This window comes from Festucalex cinctus, chromosome 21 (assembly GCF_051991245.1).
Source record: "Festucalex cinctus isolate MCC-2025b chromosome 21, RoL_Fcin_1.0, whole genome shotgun sequence".
NCBI classification, from domain to species: Eukaryota; Metazoa; Chordata; class Actinopteri; order Syngnathiformes; family Syngnathidae; genus Festucalex; species Festucalex cinctus.
In genome coordinates this window covers 20,268,617-20,286,573 of record NC_135431.1, presented here as the reverse complement: position 1 = coordinate 20,286,573, position 17,957 = coordinate 20,268,617, and the positions used below count along the sequence as shown (strand labels likewise).

General features: G+C 40.5%; 2 protein-coding genes across 4 annotated transcripts in view; one reads left to right on the top strand and one right to left on the bottom strand.

Annotated features, from left to right (window-relative positions):
- The window catches only part of lyrm2 (LYR motif containing 2), a 360,856-nt gene that overhangs the window by 299,832 nt on the left and 43,067 nt on the right, over positions 1-17,957 (bottom strand). Inside the window, exon 3 of one of the 2 annotated variants that reach the window (XM_077510815.1) lies at positions 5,973-6,700. The exons of the other annotated variant lie outside the window; for it this stretch is intronic. Within the exon in view, the coding sequence (XP_077366941.1) occupies positions 6,581-6,700 (120 nt within the window). The 3' untranslated portion in view covers positions 5,973-6,580. Of the gene's footprint in view, positions 1-5,972; positions 6,701-17,957 lie in introns of those variants that run through there. 2 annotated transcript variants of the gene reach the window in all.
- Positions 8,712-12,480, top strand: LOC144010476 (uncharacterized). 2 transcript variants are annotated; one of them, XM_077510813.1, is made up of 7 exons: positions 8,712-9,351; positions 10,145-10,270; positions 10,357-10,476; positions 10,644-10,774; positions 10,891-10,992; positions 11,186-11,443; positions 11,523-12,480. In XM_077510813.1, the coding sequence occupies exons 3-7, from the start codon at positions 10,369-10,371 to the stop codon at positions 12,025-12,027; spliced, it is 1,104 nt and encodes a 367-aa protein (XP_077366939.1). In that variant the 5' UTR covers positions 8,712-9,351; positions 10,145-10,270; positions 10,357-10,368; the 3' UTR covers positions 12,028-12,480. The 2 variants fall into 2 exon arrangements, with proteins under 2 accessions (XP_077366939.1, XP_077366940.1); XM_077510814.1 differs by lacking the exon at positions 8,712-9,351 and having other exon boundaries at positions 10,265-10,476.

Below are 17,957 nucleotides of genomic sequence, written 5' to 3'. Positions count from 1 at the left end.
GATGAACTGGTGTGATGCATTCTATGATTCACAGTGGAAAAATATTGAAGAGAAAATCCTTCCTCTCCCAATACAGGCAACTCTGGCTGATGCAAACATTCAATACTACATTGACAGAGTAGAAAACCTATGGGTGCAATGCACTCTTACCATTTCGAAAGGCATAGTGAAGGAGTATAATTTGAAAAAAGATATTGTAATGTTAAAATGGTTTGCCTATGACTCTGATTTTTTACCAAACAAAATGGATACCCGATTTAAAACTTGGACTCATAAAGGGATAACAACTGAGTATATTGATTCAGGGTGGGAAAGTGGTCAGTTTTGAGACAATTGCACACAAATATTCTTTGGAAAGGCAGGATTTTTATCGATATTTGCAATTACGTCACTATAGACAAAAATGTCACTGTGATTCCTGAGATGAATAAGGATTTATTGCAACTATTTAGAAATTCTTACAACAGAAAGACAAATACTAAGCTTATTTCCTTCTGGTACAAATGGCTAACAAGTCATAATACACATTTAACTAAACATGTGAAGACAAGTGGGAAAAAGACGCGGGGATAAGCATATCAGAAGAGGAATGACTACAACATGGAAGCTTGTGTGGAAATCAACCAACTCCTACAAACGGAAAGAATTTGGATGTAAAACTTTAATAAGGTACTTTATCACACCATGTCAGACTACACACTACATTGGATCCCCTTCTACGTGTTGGAGAAAGTGTGGAGCTCAACGAGCAAATCATTTTCATATACTATGGGACTGTCCACTAATTAGACACTACTGGAAGGAAATTCATGGTGCACTACAAGACATTTTTGATTGTGTCTTTCCATTTGGAATGAAGACCGTGTATTTCGGATGTCTATTTCAGGATTGGAGTAGAAAAGATAAATATTTACTAGGTACTTTACTGATTGCAAGCAAAAAAACGATAACAAAAAAATGGCTGTCACATATCCCTGATATGTCAACATGGTGGGATATAGTAGCAAACATTTACAAAATGGAAAGATTAACATAATTTGTGAATCAGAACCATCGTTGGTTTGAGAAATGTTGGGAAAAATGGTTACGGTACATTAAAATAAAAAAGCCCACTTTAATTCTAAATTAGGATAATTTGGAAAATATTTATGCTCACTCCCTGATGTTCTTGATGCTATATTGGTTATATTGTTTAAAAAAAAAAAAAAATTTTTTTAGCAGTTTTATTTTTAGATGGGACTTGTTTGTTTTTCTAGAGAGATGAATGATGATATGCATATTCTTGCATGTGTGAATTGTACCCATCTGTTAAAGTCTGAAAAGTTATAAATAAAGAATAATTAAAAAAAAAAAAAAAAAAAAAAAAAGTCCATAGAAAATGGTTTATCACACAGGACAGTACACATGAATATTAATGTTCCCTATAAAGAGGATATGATCATATTTTAGCACGATTTCGGCAGGAAGATTTGCAAAGTTGTTTAGAAAGACCTTATTGTATTTTGGAGGTCGGTAAATGACAGTTTCAAAGAAAGTGGCTTCAAAGCTGTTAATTGGTGTGGTAAATATACATCGTTTAAAATTGTTTTTAAAGATACTCGCCGTTCCTCCACCTCAACCAGACGTCCTCGGAGCGTTCAAGTAAGCACAGCCAGGCAGTAGTAATTAAATCATAGTGGTGGAATCACCGGCGACAGAAAAGGGGCCTCATTTATAAAGCTTGCGCACGATCAAAATGAGGCCAAAACTCTACGCACGAACATTTCCGCGCCAAAGGTGGTATTTACAGGAAACAAACTTAACATGAAATTTAACGCACCGCCACGTCAAGTCTGGACACAATCTGCATATTCTGGAGACATGGGAAATCAAATTTGTGGTGCATTTAGATTCCTCAAACGCCATGTATGCTGGATGTTGGCTTACATTGATTGTTTGGGTGTATTCAGACCTGCAGTTTGGTCTGCTTTAAACGGACCAGAGTTCGTTTCCCACGCTGGTGCGGACGTTTTTTGCAGGTCTGAACACACACAAACTAATCCCGGTGCGGACTAAAAAAGGTCGGTCTCGGTTCGCTTCCAAACGCACTCGGCGCAGTTTGCTTTGCAGTCTGAATACAAACCACGGCTGATCCGATCCAACTACTGGACATATGCGCCTTTTTGGGCTTAACAAGCCATCGTAGTCAAGTATCGCGGGGGGGATAATTTTGCCCGGTAGTGAATATTGTGCTAAATTCATTCATAAACATCCGTATTCTGTTTAGCCACACTGCTGTCAGAATGTTGTGGTGGGAGCGGGGTAAGCGGAGCGCAACTGCTCCTCCGTTTACTACACGCAATCGACAACGCGTTCCAAAATTAGAAACAGCGTGGCGGAACCTCCATTGAATGAGCTGCCCTTGACGTTCGCATGAATCTTGCATCTAATAACTCAACAAATATGCAGCGCAGTAATGCAGCACGTCGGAATTTCATGTTTTCCACTATTTCCGGGTTTCGTACGCGTACAGCCCTCGTCATTTTTGTCCAATGGGAGCACGGATTGTCACGTGGGTTGACGTGATTCCGAAATACAGTTAAACCTCGGTTTTCAAACACTTCTGTTCTCAACCAAATCGGTTTTAAACCAGAAAATTTGAGAATTTTATGTCTCAGAAATCGTCCAAAAATTGAAAAAAGCCGAGTGTACCTGAACGCGACTCACTCGGGAGCCGAGCTACCTCGAATGCCCAGGATGCTTCCTCCGTAGCACATTCGTGTTAAAAGTTCGTTTGAAGCAGACCTGTTCATTGTTATTTCCGCAAATCTTTTTTTTAGTTTTGCATCGTGTATTAGCCCCTAATCATGGGTTCAAAGAAAGCAAGTGCAAGTGGTAAAGGTGGTGAAGAAAAGAGGAAAGTAGTGCGCAGAACTATTGAATTTAAAAAAAATGTTTGCATTTTTTTTTTTTTATAATTTTAGATAGGATATCTAAATAAAACTGTCTATTTCTACCTTTTTCTATTTATGGTAAACAATATACAGTTTATGGTGTAAAATAGTAAAAAAAAAAATAAAAAATAAAAAACTTGGAAAAAGTTTTTTTTAGACTTGGAACGGATTAAAATTATTTACATTAATTATAATGGGAAAAATTGTTTCGGAGTTTGAACAAATCGCTTTTAGAACAGCCTTCGGGAACGGATTATGTTCGAAAACCGAAGTTTGACTGTATAGTCCACTTGCAAAAAGCACAGTGTGAATATGAACCACACCAAACTAAAAAAAATAAAAAGTCTGCTTTTGGTCCGGACCAAACAAGCGGACTAAAGAACTTTTCTGGTCTGAATACACCAGGGGTGGCGAGATCCGGTCCTCCAGGGCCGCAGTCCTTCAGGTTTTGGATATTTCCCTTCTTCAACACAGCTGCTTCATGATTAGCTCATCAGCAAGCTCTGCAGAAGCCTGATAACGAGCCTGTTAATTGGAATCAGTTGCACTTCGAGTAGGCAAATCTATAAAACATGCAGGACTCCGGCCCTCAAGGACCGCAGTTTGCCACCCCTGGAATACACCCTTTGTTTTGGTCCAGACTTGCTCCGATCATATGTCACAAGCACGCAGCGGGGCTGCAAGCGCATCATCTTCTGTATCCGAATTGAACAGCTGAGCAATTTCTCCTTCAAACGTCAGGTTCCCGCTCGTCATTATCGGAGTCAGTTTCGTTGCAATGCGGGTGTTTAGCAATGACGGCGGCTTTCGCACGGCTGGCTGACACACATTCTCGTTTAATCTCCACATTTGAGTACATACAGCGTCAACTCTCTTTCGTGTTCTTCCTGCATGCGCACTACAGTCACACGTCATACGCACGCAGTCAGGCACAGTGACTCGAGAAAGCAGCCAACCAGGAACGAACACCCACCCCTCAGAAACGATTGGTGACACAGCAAAATTTGCCCCAATTCTTGACTGGAAGGATAATGTCTTTACTTCAGAACTCTCGCACACAAAAGGCACTTTTTTTCTTTTTTTTTTTTCTTTTTTTTCTGGCTTTAAGGAGCAGCGGGGCGCTGCTGCTGAATGAATACAACAGAAAGGCTGCAAAGCAATCAAAACCGTAACCACCATTATAAGCTAGCAGAGGATATATGATAAACGATACCATAGCTAGCAAACATCAAGGCAGACAAGTAAGTTGTGTGGTGCTAAGCAACTAGGAAAGGATACGAAAAATCGTACCTTCGCTAGCAAGTTCTTTTCAGTGCAGCAAAAGGCAACAACTGAAGCGACAGCGACAGGTGCGACGCTGCAAGCCAGGAGAGGGTCGAGACATGCATGATACCATCACCAGCAAAAGCAAGTCAAAGCAACCGCCTGCAAGATGGCAACGGTAGCTGACATCCATAATACAGTGGTACCTCTACTTACGAAATTAATTGGTTCTGGAAGAAAGTTCTTAAGTAGAAAATTTTGTAAGTAGACGCATTTTCCATGTAAATGCCCTAATCCGTTCCAAGCGTCCCAAAATTCAGACATAAATGTTTTATAAAGCATAAAAATGCATCAAACATGTAACAAATACATGTTACAATAAGATTATGCACAATAATATGATAATATGAGAGTTGTGCATAATGTAAAAAACAAAGAATAGAGTAAAGAATAAAAATGATGCTCATTTACCTTTTTAACTGCTGTCTTCTTCATTTTTTGCCCTCTTTTTGGTTCATGTTCTCTCTCAAAAGTGTTTTTGCCTGGTGATTTGTAAAGAACTGATCCAAGGATCTTTTTTTTTTTTTTTTTTTTTTAAATCACTCGATTTTGTAGTCGTGTCATCGGATTTGCAGCCGCATGTTTTGGACACTCTGGTGAAGAGAGGGGTAGAGCTGTCAACTGATCACCCCCAACTGGTGGTGTGTTGGCTCCAATGGTGGGGGAAGATGCCGGTCCGACCTGGCAGACCCAAACGTATTGTGAGGGTTTGGTGGGAACGTCTGGCGGAATCCCCTGTCAGAAAGGGTTTCAATGTCCACCTCCGGCAGAGCTTCTCCCTTGACCCGGGGTTGTGGTCCCCCTTTTTAAGACGGGGGACCGGACGGTGTGTTCCAACAATAGAGATCACACTCCTCAGCCTCCCTGGTTAGGTCCATTAAGGGATGCTGGAGAGGAGGGTCCGCCGGGAAGTTGATTCTGGGATTCAGAAGGAGCAATGTGGTTTTCGTCTTGACGATGGAACGGTGGACCAGCTCTACTCTACTGCGTGGGAGTTCGCTCAACCAGTCCACCTGTTTTGTGGCTTTGGATAAGGCGTTCGACCGTTTCCCTCGGGGAGTCCTGTGGGGGGTGCTTCGGGAGTACGGGGTACCAAGCCCCCCTGATATGGGATGTTCGGTCCCTGTACATAGACATAGTGTTAAAGCAAAGAGCAGCCCCTGTTCTTTTTGAGTGGGTTAAGGATTTGGGATTAGAGTTTTACATCACATCAACAGTGCGTTCCGCTGAAGTTTCCCCGCACCGGAAGGTTGGGTGCGCTGTGGAAATGTGGAAAAAGTGATTTATGCATATAGTCCATATGAATAACACAAATGTGCACGTCCACTTCGCTGCGGCGTCGTGATGGCCGTTGTGTCGAGTCAAATACACCTCAACGGGACTTAGCTTAGCGTTTAGCACCACATAGTCACGTCAGCGTAGTACCAAAAGGCAAACTTATTCCACTCATGACATAATAACCCTTGATGGTGAATTGGCGGTCAGAAACACGGCGCGCATCACAAAGTCACATCTTCGTCACGAAAGACGAGCTTATTCCACTCGGCGTGACAAAATAACACTCTGTGGCGAGTTGCGGGTCACGGCAAAAGATAAGCAACCAACCACCATCACCTGTGTTTTAATGACCTTACCACAAGAAAATTGTTTACCTGCTTAATGTCTTACATAAATATTTGTAAAAGGTTAGAGAATGAGTAAGAAAGTACCATTCAATTATTCACAGAAATACTTGTTTTTATTTACCGGTATAAAAATTATCAGCAGCACTTTATAGTTACATAACGCATTAATACACTGATGCCAGAGCTAAGGGATCTCCCTACCTACACAACAAAAAAAACCTTTACTCACCACCTACAGTATATAGACTCCAAGTATTTGTGAAAACAATTTAGCCAAATCAAGTAATAAGCAACTCGTAAAATGGATGGATGAAAGTATATTTGAAATGACTGTAATCCACTGTAATATGCAGAGTTTAACTATAGACATTGTGCTTAGGTATAAGAACATAAAATGTACTCCAAAAATGATTGAAATAAAATGTATTGCACATTAACTAAAAAAAAAAACTGCACCTGACTAAATATTAAGAAAACTACTGTTGAAGATTAAATGCACATGTATGCAGAAATCACAGACATATCCTCTAATACTAATGTGACATTTCTTTCTGCATGTGTTTTAATTTACAGCTGTTGTGGATGGACATGTTGACGTTTCCGATGCGGGCACAAGTATGAGCGCTTCATCAAGCTATGCGTGCGTCTGTATACATGATGTCACTTGTCTAAACACTGGTTTCAATCTGTTTTGAGTTGTCAGGAAGTACAGAAAGAGTCTTTAGTAGTTTTCTGTGTCGAGTTCCCAGCCAATGCCAGGGACCTTTGAAGCTCCTCCAGATGGTTGTTAGCTTGTGTGATCATCATACGTATGGCATCCTGATGGAATAATCAAAGGAAGAACACGAGTGAGTAAAAAGTAGCACTTCATCAAGAGGAGTAATCAATCAGTCTCGCCAGGATTTCTATGGTTTTCTTTTCAGGGCGCGAATTTTGTAAAATTCTTCTTCTTCTTCATTATTCTCCGCAAACTATCGCATTTTTGAGGACCTAAACATTTACGAAAACTCACCAAATTTTGCACACTCTTCGGGCCTGGCGAAAAATTTTATATTATGTTGTCATAACAACGCGACTCTATAGCGCCCCTAGCATAGAAAAAAATAAAAACCAATCCCGGCACGTTTGACCTAGAGCTACGAAAATTGGCAGGCACGTGTAGCACCCCGAGACGCACAAAAACAAAAAACAAAAAAACAAAAAAGGTCTATTGGGACCATGTAGCGAATATGTACAGGAAGTGAGCTATACATTTTGGAATGTCCAATTTTGGCCGATTTTGGCACATTCACTACGGGTGGGAATCTCTGACATGAGGCCGATTCGATATGTATCTCGATACACAGGTTGCGATTCGATTGAAAAACGATTATCTTTCAAAACAGAATGGTTCGATTAAGTTTGGGAACGATACAATTTTCGATTCGATACGATTCATTTCAATATTCAAAACTTATAGTGACATTTGTTGCTTGAAAACAATCTTAAAACACTACAAATTTTTACAGCATCTACAAATGTGTTAAAAAAGAAAAACAAAAATGTCTTCTAAATTTTTATATATTGAATCAATTATTTAAATAGACCGCAACAAACGGCTGGGTGATATGACTGAAAAATGTATCAGTTTAAATATTTATTAGTCGTTATTGACAGTTATAATTGTTTTTATTTTTTTCTCTTCAAAATAAGGATCAGGAAAACAAAAGGTTGATAATTTAATGTGAAATATAAATATTTAACCTTTAGACAGACACCAACACAATTAAACAGAATATGTGCACATTGTGAAGTATTTCAGAAACATAAATTTAAGACATGAAATAAACCTAACGTCCAGGAAAAGAAATATGAAGCCACCTTATGGAACAATAAATCTATCAAACACATTTTAACCACTTAATATATGCAAAAATATTTCCAAAAGTGCATTTCCTTTTATTACCAATTTTTGTTTTTAACAATTTTTGTTTTTCTTTCGCCATCACATTCATTTTTGGTTAATGTATGACATCTTTTTTGTTTTTTTAATCTGAGACACGATGATGACCACGGAATCACTACTGTTTATGTTTTGTTTTTTGGGCTGTCGGTCATTTTGAGTTTGATGACATAATCGCGGGCACGTCTCAGTTCTCCTATCTGCTGCTCATGCTAGTTGTAGACATTGACAGGGAGCCACAAACTGAGAAATGAGATACTTGCAGTGTGCTTTTAGCTTAGCTGGTGTGTTGGCTGTGGGACATACCTGTGTCGTTTGAATCCATGCATTTAATCGTCACGGTTATTCTTTGGGTCGCACGCAATACCAATTCATTTGGCTCGTGTGCAGTACCAACGCCGGCCCGGGACATACAAGTGCACCGAGAGGACTCGATAGCCATGGAAATACCGAGATGTACGGCACCGGCTTCTGCTAACTGTCTCCAGTTGCATGTTGTCACTCGTGCGCGACTGCGCGCGCACGCGCGCGTGCCGTGTCGCGAGCAACGGCGTTGACGGTAGGCTCCCCCCACAAAAGGTGCGTAACGTCTTTGCATTATGTTTACAACATCGGGGGAATGAAGCGTCTGAAAGAGACCGTCGTCTATGATGTAATCTTCCATTGAAACGGAGCTGTCTTTCGTAATTTGATCAAAATGAGAATAGGCTTCGTAGGTACGATCCTTTTCCTCTTTTAGAAAAACACCGTCCAGTTTAGTTAATAATGTGTCCATATCATCATCCTTGTCCAAGTCGTCAGCTGGAATCTCCATGGCGATTTCGCGGGCTCTTCCTTCCAGCCCCAAGCCAAAGTAAGTGCTTGCTTTTTCTTGTCCAGCTCCGTGATCCTTTTCCAAACGCTGATTTCATTTTTCCAACTCTCATACGGTCTGGTTTCATCAAACTTTGGCGGTACCTTGTAGTTCGCAGCCATCCTCAATCCTCAAACCATCCTCTGCTACCAATGTTGACTTGTACTAATCCAACACGACGTTTGTTGTCTTTTCAAACTTTTATTCTCTGGAGTGGTCAAACACCTGCTTGCCATCCGCCATAACCAAACCAACATAACCCCCACTGCGCATGTCTAACCTTTCCCGATGTTTTTTGTTACAGCTCCCCCTAATCTAATAGCTGGAACACTTAATAAAATACAGCATTTCAAATAGGAACACAAAGTTAACAGGGGGGGCATTGGTTCACTGACCCCCGCAGCACCCGCCAGTTTCTGGACTGCCTCCGAGGTCCTAACACATCCTAACATTTTCCGAACACATCCTAACATTTTCCGAACACATCCTAACAGGTCCGAACACATTCCGAACGAGATCAAAGCGTTTCAAGCTATGTCCGAACGCAGGTCCGAACAGTTCCGAACGAGCATGCCGGGTCACGTGATGCAAAGGGGCGTGAAGATGGGCGTGGTCGAATGTCGGCCATTTTTTTTTTCACCGCATCGCACCGGATGAATTTGGAGACGCCAAAAGGTTTGTAGACTTCATTAGTACTCGTAAAATTAACTTTTTATGTAAGCCGAATGTTAAACTGTGTGACAAAACAGTATTCTATGCAAAATCCCGTTCCATTAACTCGTTATTTAACTTGTATTTCAAGTTTCTTGTTACGTTGCTACGTTTGCTAACGGAGTTCTGCCTGCAATAGCGCCATCGTACTGTGTGCCAACGGTAGGAATATTGCTTATATGACAGAATCAGAACATCAATAATAACTTGTTTAGTTGTTTTTTCCACGGATAGACTCAGCCGATTTATTGGTAAAAGCCTTATGATGTGAAATAATTGTGCCAGGTTTCATTGTCCACTAGTGAAATAGTAATTTAGCGGCCATATGTTACATTTTCTCCCCTTCGACAATGGAGCCTGGTTATGCGTTTGAGGAGAGCTCAAGGACGTGTCCACCTGCCTGGACCAAGTTTATTATTATTTTTTTCCAGTGAGACAGTATATTAACATCTGTCTGTAGTAGTAGTAATAATAATAATAAAAATAATAATAATAATATTAATAATAATAATAATAATAATAATATTTGTACTTATGTAGCAGCTTTGAAAACATACATTTCCAATACGCTTTACTACAATAATAAAACAGTTATGTAAAATGTACCTATATGCATACATCTATAATGTCGGTCTGTGTCTACAGCACACAGCATGGCATGACAGTAACCTATATATATATATATATATATATATATATATATATATATACATATATATATATATATATATATATATATATATATATATATTTGCAGGTGTTGCACTGTACACAAAGGTGGGAACACTCCAGAAGGGTGGCAAAGAGCTGGACATCCTAAGGTGTGGTAGGGGGTCTTCATCCCTCGAGAGGTTTCACAGACATCAGTGTACTTTTATTCCAGGTAGATTTGTACCAAGTTTCTTTTTTTTTTTATGACACAATTACCACTGGCGTGTATTCATACAGTATGTATATATTGTTTCTTAGGTTGGCGGTGCAATGCAGTACACATGCAAATGTACATGCTGGAGGGAGCATCAAGAAAGTGCTGTGGAAGAAGAGATGTTGGTGGAGGGCGACACTGAACCCAGGACACTTGTCACAGAGGTCAGTAACACTTTCTATAATACCACTCTGAAAAACATAATAATTAACTGAGGTAAACCTGGTTACATAAAAAAAAAATGGGGAATAATCTTTCTCACATAATTAGAAACATGGGTGTGAGTTTCTTTCCTCTTTTTTTTTTCTTTGTCTCACGTAACACTTATTAGACCACCCAACATGATTCAAGAGGTGTTGTGGGATGGGAAGCAGTTGCACCAACTGCTTTGTCAACTAAGAAGGAGATGGACATAGTCCACCTCTACACAGCTCTCCATACCATGGACAAAGCACCTTTAAAGTAATAAAATACAGTCATAATTATTTTGTACAAAATAACCATTTGTAGAAAAACTATTTTGTGCACCATGATTAATCATTTAATGGAATGATTGTGATGTCTCTTTCACCATTTAGGTACAGCCAGAAGGCTAGAAAGAAAGGTCGTGCGTCAGGAGGACCCTGGAGAGCACCTAAGAAGCCAAGTGGCTCTGCTCCTGGACAGCAAGCAGCAGAGAGGTGCGCCACAACAATTGTTATTTTCGCTTCAGTACAAATCATTGAATAAGAGACAGCACTTGTTATGGTAAAAAATATTTATGAATTGAAAAATGGATTGCAAGCCCTGTTGACATTGTCAACTGGTTCTTCATGACTTTACATCTTTGTTCACATTCCAAATCACATCTCATATCATCTTTCTTACCCACAGACTTTACATGACCCATGGCCAAGCAGCCCAGGACCCGGAAGTACACAGGGTCAGTGAGTGTGTTTGCCTAAGACTTGCAAAAGAATTTGAGCAAGCACGTAACAGGCCCAAGGACACTAAGGGAAAGAACATGCCAATCCCTCAGTCAATTGTGAGCATTTACAGCCATATAAAACAACTTCTGGAGGACAGCAGGGTTGTCCTGGACCAGACCAATTTGGTTCTGGTGCCAATAAATAACACCACAGTCTCTTCATGGTATGTTATTTGGTTTACTTTCTCATACAGTGCCACATATTTAAAATAATAAATGTTTTTTTTTTTTTTTTTCTTGCAGGCTACTTCGGAGGGATAAAAGGAAGGACAGGGACATGTTACTGCAAGGCACAGCACTTCCTAAACAAATTCACCTGGCCAAGGACTCTCTACCTGCACCAAATACACTCCCAGCAGCCCCTGCGCAGCATCCAAGCGACAAAATGACCTCCAAGGAACCAGAAAATCATGAGGGGGAAGCTTTCCCCCGCCAACGCGCTATGGTGGCAAACAGGGGGGGTTTGAATGCGTTTCCATTTCCACCCCATTTACTCCTCCATTCCAGCAAGCTACATTCCAACTACCTCCATTCCAGCAAGATCCAATCCATCAAGCTCCTCCATTCTAGCAAGCTCCACTGCAACAAGCTTCTCCTTATCAGCCAACCCCTCCTGACCAACAAGCTCCTCCATTCCAGCAAGCATGCCTTCCTCCTCAGCCAAGGCAACGTACCTGGAGACTGCTTAAAGCTGCCCAGGAGGATAAGGAGCGAATGGCTAGAGGCGAACCACCACGAAAAAAACTGACAAAGGAGCAGTATCATTACACATGTAAGGAGTGTGGCCAGGACAAAAGTAGAAGAACTGGACACACCCAACTGAAGGGGCGGTGGTACTGTCCTGCCTCAGGACTGACTCTGGACCAGTGGAGAAACAGTTTATAAAAGTTGCTATTGTTAGCTTGTATTGTTTTGTTTGTTTATTTGTTGTTATTTCTAGGGCTGTAAAAGTTTAAAGGGATGCTTGACTCATTGGGCCCTTTTCAGCAGTGAAAAGTTAATATTTTATCCAGAATTAATCTGATAACTTCATTGTTTTTCCATGTACAATTAATATCATTAAAATCGAATTTTTCCATTTTCTGTTGACTAAAGATATCACCTGTGCTGAGGAAGTAGGTAACGGTTCACCTGTTTTCTGGGTTTGGTTACCAAACTGAGCCATGATTGGTTGACAGTAAGTGGAAAATTTATTTTATAAAGGTACTTGTCCATGAAAAATAATGACATCACATTAATTATAGATACAATATTTACTTTATACTGCTGTAAATGGCTCAATGAGTCAACTATCTTTTTAAACTTTAGTTAAAGCTTCAAATCTAAGAGTTACAGCGTTAAAGCTTTGTCATGTTGGTGCTAAGCCATTTGTTATATTGTGCAAAAATCTCTGATGGTATTGCTCAGATGTGCGTGTGTGTGTGCACACATTTTGATATAGGTTGTGATATTTTTTTAATTTATATTTTATTTAATTTTATTTATATAATTTTTATTTAAATCATTTTATTTACATTTATTAATTGCACTAAATGACGGTTTGACATTGACATGATGGGAGATTTATGCCTTTTCGTTTCTGTTAATTCAAAGGACTGTGGGCGGTGGAATGTTTTATTTATATTTTATTTTATTTCATTTAATTTATGTTATATATATTGAAATCATTTTATTTACTTTTATTAATTGCACTAAAAAAAGGTTTGACATTGACATGATGGGAGATTTACGCCTATTTGTTTCTGTTCATTGTTCAAAGCGCTGTGGCCGTTGTAATGTTGCTACAGATATTCAAATCCCACAAGAGATGTGAAAAATTAAACTCATGATAAATTTGACAATAAGTGTGTGATGACAAAAAAGAACAGATGTGAAATTGATATACAGTGGTTCCATTTATAGTTTTCTTTATGATGCTATTTTTCATATTGTATTTAAGTTAAGTGCTTAGAAAGGTGGAAACTGTGCTGGCATCGTTATGGTTCAGTAGATGCATAACTCGCCCCCCAAAACCAAACTTTTACTTTTTATTTGTCTTTAAACATCCATACTTGGCGGAAATCAACTATCGCGGGTGGGTGTGGAACGTAACACCCGTGAAAAGTGAGGGAACACTGCAGTATATGTTCTCTCCCTTTTCTTTCTCATTTTTTTCCTCCCCCCCCCCCTCCTTCCTCTTTTCTTCTCTTTTCCCCCACCCCGGGCAGTCCCTTTTGCCCCATCTTCCGCAGACCGATCAAGGCACCGGTCTGCTTTTCCTGCCCCGGCCCATCAAAGTGAAGGGCATCAGCTGCCTTGATCTGCCATTTCTGCTTCCTGCTTTCCTAGTGTGTAGACGCAATCTGCTCTGCTCCTGCTTTGCTTTGCATTCTTTCAGCTGATAACTTTTTTCCTGGACATTTGCCTCGATGTGGCTGTACTACCTTTTTGTTTGGTAGATACAACCAGCTGGGCGCATTTTTCAACATTTTTTATTTTTTTTTGGAAACTCCTCACGATAACGTGAGCACGGCCTGCTAATCAGCACGCGACTGCTACTAGCAGCATGGCTGGACGAATGATGCCTTCCATCTCGACCGATGAATACCACAAACTTCTTCAGAAGATGGCAGTGCTGGAGACAAGAATGCACCGCCTTGAAATGTTTGTGGAGGTGAATGGAAAATCGTGGAATGACACCACACTGCCAATGTCTCCAAACGGTGGTCATGAGCATGCTAACAAACAGCTAGCTCCATCCACCGACCCTCTGTGGAATGTGCTGGGAGCAAAGCCAAAATTGAGGAGTCGTAGCCCAACAGCTGGACCTGACCGCCAACTAATGCCTGAGGAAACACGTCGGCCTATGCAAAAGGCTACCTCAACCCCAAGAAATCAGTCTTGGACGTTGGTACCAGCAAGAAAAAGGAAACCGTCTCTTGGCCGACGAAGACAAAATACTGATATCGAACTGAGAAACAGGTTTGCCGTGCTGTCGCCGAGCCAGCAAGCCTCGGGGGATCACAGCACCAGTCAAAGGTTTGAAACCGGACCTCCTCAGCAAATCCGTTCAGCTACTGAAACACAAACACTGATAATAGGCGACAAAGCCTTGTTTGGTGTTAAACGTCTGTGCAGCAGAAAAAACACAAAAGTTCTGTGTTTTGCTAATGACATGGTGCTGGACATTTCTGAAAAAGTCGACAAGATTGCTACTGACTACCCGACTGTGAGATCGATTGTGATTCACACAGGAGCATTCGATGTGTTGAAAAAACAGTCGGAGATACTGAAGCAAGACTTTATTACCCTTCTACACAAGATAATATGCCTAAACGCAGAGGTTTTTCTGAGTGGTCCTCTGCCTACTGTCCGACCAGGTGATGAGCGTTTCAGTCGGATTATGTCACTCTCGAGATGGCTGAAAAGCATCTGTGCTTCTTACTCAGTGAACTTTATTGACAATTTTTCTATGTTTTGTGAACGTCGCCATCTTTACCAACGCAATGGGATTTATCTCAATAAGCAGGGAGTCAGATTACTGACAGCCAACATCTTCCATAGCGTGCGTCACTGGACGCTATGTTCCCAAAACAAAGGACATGAAACACAACAACCGATAAGAAGAGGATCTGGTGAGGCTGGCTCACTATCTTGCACTCCCTGCCCTTCAGAACAGATTGATTTGTCCTCATCTGCCCACACTCCAAACACCGAACATCCAGCTCCCCTGCTCCCGAACGACACCTGCCAAACACCACCACGACCACCACCACCAGTTTCACTACCAGATGCACCCCTGCGCTGTTCATCACCCCCAAGCGACACCTGCCAGACAGCGCCACTACCGGATTCACTGCCGGATGCACCCCCGCGCTGTGCACCGCCCCCGAATGACCCGATGACTGACTCGCCAGCGAGTCTCACCAACAGGTTGAGCAATCTGGTCAATCTGTCCATACAGCTAAATAAAAGTCTCTCCAGGCAGCTGCCTGCTGATGACGGTTCGCCCATGCTCCCCCCAAGACGCCACATTCAGGTATCCACTAATCGTCTGACTCCACCAAGCCTCAGCATACAGCTCCCCACCCGCCGACCTCCATCTTTGGCTATGGAGAATCTCAACTATAGCTTGGTCTGATATGTTTTGGGTCCAGACTACATATACAATATAAAAAACGTGTGTTCCCAGAATGAGTCAGGACCCAAGGAAGCTTGTAGCATTCCTGTGATTACAAGAAGTAGAAAGTTGGCAAAAGAAATGAGAAGAAATAAGTCAGAACCTACAAACCTAGTCAGTATAGCTTGTGAACCTCTGACTAAACCATCGTCTCCGATTGCCACTGTGAGACTAGCGCTACTAAATACAAGATCACTAGTTAACAAATCATTGTTGATTCATGACATTATTATGACATATGATCTTGACTTATTTCTCCTCAGTGAAACATGGCTAACAGAAGGTTCCTGCAACACGGTTCTCAATGAGGCAACACCAACAAATTTTAGTTTCATGAACAAATGTCGTAATGGCAAAAACGGTGGAGGACTTGCTGCCATTTTTAAATCTCTATTTCAGTGTAAAGAAATTTCATTGGGAAGCTTTAATTCATTTGAATATCTTAGTCTTTTGGTAAAAGGTGAACCAAACATCGTCATTGTCATAATTTACAGACCTCCAAAACAAAAAGGCAGATTCATGGAGGAATTTGAAGAAATGCTGTCAGTAATTTGTACCGACTATGATTATCTGGTCTTAACTGGAGACTTTAACATTCATGTTGACAACAACTTGGATAAAAATACCAAAGAATTTTGTAATATACTTGATACTTTTGGTCTCTCACAACATGTAAAAGGTCCAACACACAATCAAGGTCACATTCTTGATCTCGTCATCTCTAAAGGTGTTGACATTTTATCTGTTGAGGTGAAAGATCTGGCTATTTCAGATCATTCCTGTGTGTTTTTTGAATTACAAACAATCCCAGAAGTTCAAACAACTACTGTCTCGATTAAAAAAAGGTACATAAATGAGAATACAAGCAACATGTTTATGGAATTAATGGCTGCATCACCAACTGTAAATGCAGAGACCGTTGATGAACTTCTGGATGAATTCACCTCAAAAATCTCAAATGTTTTGGATGCTGTTGCTCCTATTAAAACTAAGACCATTTCATCCCGAACTAAAACACCTTGGAGGTGTACTACCAACATAATGACTTTGAAATCTAAATGCAGAAAAGCAGAGCGAAAGTGGAGAAAAACTAAACTCCAAGTTCATTTTGACCTGTACAGACAATGTCTTTGTCTTTTTAACCAAGAGTTAGTAATAGCTAGACAACAACACTTTTCTGAAATTATTAGTAGGAACCTCAACAATACACGCACTCTATTTGGCGTGGTTGACAAACTTACAAATCCCCCAAATCAAACAGCGCCAGAACTCCTCTCAACAGATAAATGCAATGAATTTGCCTGCTACTTTAGTGAAAAAGTACAAGCCATCAGGTCAAACATTGTTACAAACCAGCAAAATAACAAAACGATGCTGCACTTAAAATCACCTAGGAATAATTTAATTACCATGACAGAATTTGACTCAGTGGATCAAAATACTGTAGTAGACTTGGTTCAGCAATTGAAACCTTCCACGAGCTGTCTTGACACAATACCATCTGGCTTTTTCAAAACCATTGTGAAATCTGTTCAGATCGATTTACAACAAATAATTAATTGCTCACTTCAATCAGGTGAACTTCCTAAATGTCTGAAAGTAGCCACCGTCAAGCCCATTCTAAAAAAAGAGAACACTGGATGTCTCCCTGCTAGCAAATTATAGACCAATCGCAAACCTTCCCTTCGTAACTAAAATAGTTGAAAAAGTGGTTTTTAATCAACTCAGCAATTTCTTGAGCTTAAACGGACTTTTGGATAAATTCCAGTCAGGTTTCCGACCTCATCACAGTACAGAAACAGCTCTGATTAAAGTACTGAATGATATAAGATTGAGCACTGATGCAGGGAAGGTATCAGTGCTCGTCTTGTTGGATCTCAGTGCAGCATTTGACACGATTGATCATAATATACTGTTAGACAGGCTGGAAACTTGGGTGGGGTTAAATGGAACAGTCCTTAAATGGTTCAGGTCCTATTTGGAGGAAAGGAGTTACTTTGTGACCATTGGAAATTTTGAATCTGATCGAAAGGCCATGACATGTGGGGTCCCTCAAGGGTCAGTCCTTGGAACCCTGTTGTTCAGTCTGTATATGTTACCTTTGGGTCAAATGCTTCAGAACACCGATGTTGACTATCATAGTTATGCAAATGACACACAACTGTATTTATCTATGTCCCCAAATGACAGCAGTTCTATTAACGCATTGTGTCATTCTCTAGAGCAAGTTAACAACTGGATGAACCAAAATTTCCTTCAGCTGAACGAAAACAAAATGGAGCTCATTGTTTTCGGCAATAAAGAAAAGAGGATTGCTGTTAAAAAACAGCTTGAGTCACTGTCTTTAGAAACTAAAGACCAAGTTCGAAATCTTGGGGTACTAATAGACTCAGATCTGACCTTCAGCAATCATATTAAATTCATTCAAAGGTCCAACACACAATCAAGGTCACATTCTTGATCTCGTCATCTCTAAAGGTGTTGACATTTTATCTGTTGAGGTGAAAGATCTGGCTATT